The sequence below is a fragment of the Panicum virgatum genome, unplaced genomic scaffold (genome assembly GCF_016808335.1).
Source record: "Panicum virgatum strain AP13 unplaced genomic scaffold, P.virgatum_v5 scaffold_5171, whole genome shotgun sequence".
NCBI classification, from domain to species: Eukaryota; Viridiplantae; Streptophyta; class Magnoliopsida; order Poales; family Poaceae; genus Panicum; species Panicum virgatum.
Genome location: NW_024376484.1, coordinates 42,372 through 49,044, shown reverse-complemented (window position 1 = coordinate 49,044; position 6,673 = coordinate 42,372). Strand labels below are relative to the sequence as shown.

The window sequence follows — 6,673 nt, the reverse complement described above, 5'->3', positions numbered from 1 at the left end:
ATGGACTAGGTTGTGTTCTCATGCAAGAGGGTAAAGTTGTGGCTTACGCTTCACGTCAGTTGAAGGTTCATGAGCAGAATTACCCCACTCACGACCTTGAGTTAGTAGCTGTAGTGCACGCATTGAAGATTTGGAGGCACTACCTGATCGGAAATAAGTGTGCCGTTTACACAGATCACAAGAGTCTCAAATACTTCTTCACACAGTCTGAGTTGAACATGAGGCAGAGACATTGGCTTGAGTTAATCAAGGATTATCAGTTAGAGATCCACTATTATCCAGGCAAGGCCAACGTAGTTGCAGATGCACTGAGTCGCAAGAGCTATCTGAACCATCTGACTGGAGAGGTGTTGTCATAAGAGTTGTGCAGGGACTTTGAGCAGATGAGAGTGTCCATTGTTAGCGCAGAACAATTGAACGAGCTGAGGGTGAAGTACAACCTATTTGATCAGATTCATGAGGCTCAGAGAAATTACCTCGAGACTGAAGACCTCCGCATCGGAATGAGGAAGGGTTTACTTCCCGATTTTCGAACTGATGATTATGGTACTGTCTGGTTGAAGGATCGTGTGTGTGTGCAAAAGGATGAGAAGATTCGTGAGATAATTATGGCTGAAGCCCATGATACGAGGTATTCCATTCACCCTGGTAGCACCAAGATGTACAAGGATCTGAAAACCATGTTCTGGTGGCGTAGAATGAAGAGGGACATCGCCAGTTATGTTGCTCACGGTGATACTTGCCGTAGGGTAAAGGCTGAACATCAAAAGCCTAGAGGCTTACTACAACCCTTGGACATGCCAGTGTGGAAATGGGAGAAGGTAAGCATGGACTTTATTGTAGGACTTCCCCGCTCACCTAGGGGAAACGATTCCATTCCTCGGATGCCCATCGGGTTCACGCTAATCACGTGACTAAAGCAAAAGCAGAGAAGGGGAAAACCTCGCTGACGCTAGCCACGGCCGCCGTCGCGCCCTCTCCCGTTTCCCGCCGCGCGCGCGCCCTCACTGCCCCTGCCCTAACCCTAGCATCATGAAACCGAGAGCCATCCACGTACCCCCGGTGTGCGCCCCGATAATCGCCGCCATCCCCTAGCCGCTCCTCTTGCTGCCGCACTACAAATAAGCCACACCGCCCTCACGCGAACCCTAACCATTCGCCCTTGGGCGCTGCCCACACCGCCGCCACCTTCTCCGCGGGCCGTGAAGGGAGAAAGAAGCAAGGAGCCAAGGGAGTCGGCGGTGGTGACCGTGACCCGGAGGCGCGGCGACGTTTTGCCGTGAAACCGGGAGCGCCGTCCCCGTCGCCACCTCTCGCCGCATCAACCGTACCCCGACGTCCTCGACGTCGACTATGCCGCCAAGGAGGAGCCGGAGTCGAGCCTAGAAGGAGCCAGACCAGACCCGACTCAGTGCAAGACCCCGAGCCAAACCACGATGCCAGGACCCGCTCTGCTTCCTCTTCACCAGGATGGGAACACACTACTCGACCGCAACCCCATCTAGGTGAGAACCCCGAGCTCGCGACCTCGCCGCCGCCCTTGTGACACCGGCCATCGAGCCACGCGTGCAGCCCCGCCGTCGCGGCCAAGGTCTCACCTTGGAGCCACGCACCCGAGGCCACCCCAAGGCGTTTTGGAGGATGGCCATCGAGCCACCGTTGCCCCTTGTGTGCAGGATCCCAAGCCATGCCTTGGCACGACCGGCGTGCCCCGCCGCAAGCGTGCACCCCTGAACCCCATCGCGACCGGCGAGTCCGCTGTGCTCGCGCACGTTCTTAACGACACCTAGTTGAGCCATGCCCCCGATCGAGTCGTCCACTGCCATCCGTGTTCACTTTCACGCTCGGCGAGCACGCTGTGACCTAGCACTTGTCGCGGCCGGCATTCGCGCCGTGTCCGCGCACATCGACACCACCGTGCCGGGCTTCGCCACCCGGACCGCGCCACGAACAGCGTACCCCACCGAGCTAGCGCGCCATGAACGCTGTCGAAACCTTGGGTTGGGGAAATATTAGGCCGCCGTAGTCGAGTTGGGGGCCGGACCGGCGCACGCCGCCGTGAACCAGTCACCATCTCTAGGCCACCGCGGCGGGCGTGCACCGCCATGACGCACGCATCAAACCATCACGCCGAGCCCTTACTGGACGCGTAGGATCAAAGGCCTCGCACCGAGCGTGCATGTCCGCGTGGTCACGGACACGGCCACTCGGGCGAACCATTGCGTGATTTTGTCGAGCACTTGGCGGGCACCGAAAATGCGAAGGAGGAGGATGGAACAAGAGCGCTGAAGAACTTCTACCTATGCCGCGCCATCAACTAGGCTGAGCGGACGGACGGGCCACGCCTCGTCGCGGGAAGAGGAATGGGGGGTGGAGGAAAATGGGACTTTAAGTGCTGGACTTGGGCCGCCAAATGCACGTATGGGCCGGATCTGGCCCGTTTAGCCAGGACTTATGGATCTGCGACACCCAGAGACCGTGCTGACCCCTGAACTTTGCCCTTAGTCTACTTTTACCCCCTACGCAGTACCAGGCCGGCCCAGCGGGCCTAAAACTACGAACTTTGACTAAAGTTTGATCTAGCCCCTTGAACTTTACGCGCAGCCCCTCAACTTTAATAAATTAATAAATAAAAATAAGAATAAACTTGTAAAATTTATAACTATTCTATTTTAACTCTGAAAAATACAAAACTACTTTCAATATTTTTCTAAAAAGTGAACATGCGTGTGAGATAGCGCTTGCTTGAGTGTTGCTCTCTTCATGATTCTTTTTCGAATCTTTCTATTTGCACTTAAACCCGGATTAGGACCGGAGCCGACGGGGGAGGAGCTCGACCCGGAGTACACCCCTGAGAAGGACTACGCTGCCGGGCTTCCAGGTTAGCGAACACCCCGCGCATTTCTCCCATAGCCACGCGCATATTTTTAGTGCATATGCAACTACCCGTGATCTACTGCAAACCCACCCATTTAATCCTGACTTGTTTATTTTAGCCCCTGCTTGATAACTACATATCCACTAATAAAATGAACACGATGAGTTGGCATATTGGGATTGTGGTGGATATTCTTGGCGTGTGTGAAGAAAATGGTTGAGTGGTTGTGTGAGTTAAGAGGGGCTGGCAGGAGTTGGCATTCGAAAATAGGGGGAACTAGAACTTCCCCCAGAGTGGAGTGTTTGGGTGTTTGGGGGTGAGCGGCCCACTGCTGAGGGTGGCAACCGGCCCATTATTGTCGGCTCGCTCCTACCGCATAAGGTAAATCGTTGGAGTGATAGTATTTTGGGACTGATCGGACTTGTCTTATGCCCACAGGGCTCAGGTGGGAACATGCTCCTAGTGGTGCCAGTCTGTAGGCAGTGAGGAGACAGTGTAAGGGAGCGGGGTGTGGTTCGCCCTCTCGTCTCCCCGATATACTCGGCCCGTGTTAAGGCCCTGGATAACCGAGTTTCACAGTTCCGAGTGTGCGGTGGTATGTATCCAAACTAGTACTAGCTCGGAAAAGTAGGTTGGTGCCATTAGGCGTAGGTTTACCGTCTGGGAAGGGGCGCTTTGCCGGTGGCGGCTGACTTAGCCTCTCTTCATAAGATATAGGACAACCTCTGCAGAGTGTAAACTATACTTATAGCCGAGTCCACGGTTATGGATGGCCCAAATGCGGAGTCACTATAGCTAGCTTGGGGTTCTCTTCTCTCCCTCGAGCGATTGGTCCGGCGTTGGCCGATGAGGCAAGGACGGGAGGGAGCTGCTCTTTTCTCAGACTTAGTCGAGTGATGTGGTGATGAGGTGTTTGGAGGTGAGATGTGGATGGTTATCGTGAAATGGTGTTAATAATATGATTATGGTTTATATATATATTTATTGCTCGCATAGGAAACCCAGCCTTCACTTGATATACTAGTTAGGCAGCTTTGGGGTGTTCGAATTAGTGACCTATACGCTTATCGTACAGAAACTGAGGATGAGGAGCTAGACTACGACTTCAACAACGATGGATGGTACGACTAGGCGGTTGCTGTGCTATGCTTGAGAAGCGATCATGGAGATGGACCCGAAGACGCGATTAGCTGCTTTACTCTGATGATATTTCACTTCATGTTTAGTCAAGTTGGCTTGTACCGGTCTGCGTACCGAAGTAAGCCTAAATAAGGCTGTAATCGAATCAGTTAAAGGATTTGAGCATGGTGATGATATCAGCGAGACAGACATTATTTCGTCAAACCTTGGATTACAGCTCCGCGAAATCTAGGGCGTTTCACTTTATATGCAAGGTTTCTCTAGGGCTATAGGTTTTTGCAGAAAACAATGTAATGTTTATTTTAGTAGGCAGATTTTAGTTATGAAAACAAAGTTTAAACATCATAGGGGTGCCATTGGACTCGCTGGTCCACACGGCTCATTCAACCATTAACATCCACCATAGTCACCATCATATTCACATCCATTTTCCATTTCCATATCCTCGTTATCCAATCATTTTTATGTTCACGAAAACTAGCTGAAGAACCAGCCATAACCCATCCATATCAGTAGACACGGACCATTTGAATAGGTTTTACTCTGATCAGAGGTTGTACTAATTCCCACAATGTGGACTCAACAACGCGTTACCATCATAACTGCCCGAATTCCACACCAAGCCCTCACCCTCACTTCATGATCTAGCAGTGCTTTAGGGGTTTCGGGCAACCGAGTCACTCCTTACCTGGCGGTAACTCCGTGACACACCACTCCTTCCCTAGCCCCTTGTGCGCCAGCACGGCCGCTACAAGACTATCCATTTAGGCTCGGGCTCGGCCACTGCCTCATTCAGAGCGAGTGGTTGTACTAAAGAGTTTGGCATGAAGAAAATCAACCAGGTCCTTACAGGGCTCAGGTAGAACCAGCCACACATATTCATACTCGACCCCGCGAGCACCATCCTTCTCGGTCCTCTCCATGAGTCCTAGGTCTTGTGGTAACCGCGAGTAGCTAAGTCCTCCATCCCACCATGCCCTTTTTATGGCTGTTTCGGCACGTAGCTGGATTCCGACCAAGTCGGTTGCCGGGGTTCTTCCCCATTTTATTTCAAAAACCCAACCCCACATCCATAACCTCACAACCCAGCATATTCCTTAACCATAATCCCAACTTAGTATCAAGATCATGATAAATATTATTTAATGAACGATCCCACCTAAGCACACTACATCTAAGATTAGGGTTGGCTATATGTGTGTATTTCACTGGTTTTCCTTAGCAAGCAAAACATGTAAGTTTTAGTGTGATTATCATGCAAGGGTTGTATTTGCAAAACATAGGAATTTATGCATCAAGCGGGTTCCAGTGGATTTGCCATCGTCTAGGTCCTCGTTGCAGTGGGGATCAGTGCTAGGTTCGTCGTCCCCCTATTCCACAACAGTTGCCTCCGGCTACTGGACTTCCTCTAGTACGGTGTCTAGCGTACACAAATAATAAATAGCCAATAAATTCAACAATTCATACCAAGAACATTTTGGAGAGGATAGGGTTACGTAGTGAGTGTTTTTAGAAGAATTTTGGAGGAAGAATTATCTAAAACGTGTTTAAATTGGTCAAGATATGGGCATTTTCATAAAAAGGGGTTAACTTTTCCTCGAAAAAAAGGATAAAACGAGTCTTGGGCTGAATCTCCCTTCGTGGCCCAATCCGTAGAGGCATTTGGCCCGTAGGCGCCTGCCTATCCAGTCCGATGCGCGTGCGCGCGCGGCCACTGGGCCGGCCCATCTCGTGCAGGAAGGCGGGACGGCGCGGCGGCGGCGTCGCAGCCTAAGCCCATGTGTTAGTGGCACGGGGAGAGGGCGCGGGGCTGACGGCGGTAGCGGCGCGGTGCGGGATGACTCGGCGATGGTGTGACAATGTTGGGCCCACCGGTCAGTGGCGTCGATGGGTGACGGTGTTAAGTCGGGGGACGACGTGGCCGGTTCAACCGAGGGGGGTGAGGTTGAACCGCCGTCTCCCTCGGTTCACCAGTGGCCCACCGGTGGTTCTCCGCCGACGAGGCGGTTCTGGCTGTCGGATCTTGCCCTTGAGGTGGAGAGGCGAATGGTGAACTCGAGTGTGGGGTTAGGGTGGTTGGAGGTGGTGGCATTTGGCCTGCCCTCGGTGAGGGTGGCATGTGCGGCGTGGCATCACCGTTGTCTGGTCGTGCGTCGGTGCTCGACGGTGGTTTTGGTGTGGCTGGAAGTGGCGGGGGTGGTGTGGCTTACTTCAGAGGTCGTCGTGCTCACCTTGGTTTTGGCGCAGAGGGTTTACAGGGCAGGAATTTGGTCGGGAAAGGTGGTGCTGGGGCTGTGGTCACGGTGGCTCAGTGGACGGCGAGGTGGAGATGGAAGCGGTGAGGCATGTCTGTGGGTGCCGACATTCATCTGGGAGGGGGTATTCATGCACGGCGGAGAGGAATCTGAGTCAGCCAAAGCCGGGGTGGGGCCACTCATCGCCAGCTAGATGCCACGACGTGTCACCACGGCGGCGCTCGCGCGCGACTCGGTTTCCTTCAATGCGGCCGGTGAGTAGGTGTTGTCGCGTGGTGCTGCGCAAGCGGACCATGCTCAGAGCATCACCGACGATGGTGGGGCCGGCTTGGTAGCGGCGCAAAAAGGGATCATGCAGTGATGGTGGGGTCACTTCATCGCCGGGCGCGACGCCGGGACG

At 53.3% G+C, this 6,673-nt stretch overlaps 1 protein-coding gene across 1 annotated transcript; it reads left to right on the top strand.

The window, feature by feature from the left end:
- The first annotated feature begins 383 nt into the window (after positions 1-383).
- Positions 384-4,009, top strand: LOC120694361. The gene is made up of 3 exons (XM_039977487.1): positions 384-732; positions 2,810-2,881; positions 3,954-4,009. The coding sequence occupies exons 1-3, from the start codon at positions 384-386 to the stop codon at positions 4,007-4,009; spliced, it is 477 nt and encodes a 158-aa protein (XP_039833421.1).
- The last annotated feature ends 2,664 nt before the right edge of the window (positions 4,010-6,673 follow it).

What these genes read in the sequence shown, in the direction of transcription:
- LOC120694361 (XM_039977487.1), top strand. Translation starts at nt 384, where the DNA reads ATGAGAGTGTCCATTGTTAGCGCAGAACAATTGAACGAGCTGAGGGTG. An exon ending in CGCCAGTTATGTTGCTCACG is followed by an intron (nt 733 to 2,809) that starts GTGATACTTGCC and finishes AACCCGGATTAG; the next exon opens with GACCGGAGCCGACGGGGGAG. An exon ending in CTACGCTGCCGGGCTTCCAG is followed by an intron (nt 2,882 to 3,953) that starts GTTAGCGAACAC and finishes CTTATCGTACAG; the next exon opens with AAACTGAGGATGAGGAGCTA.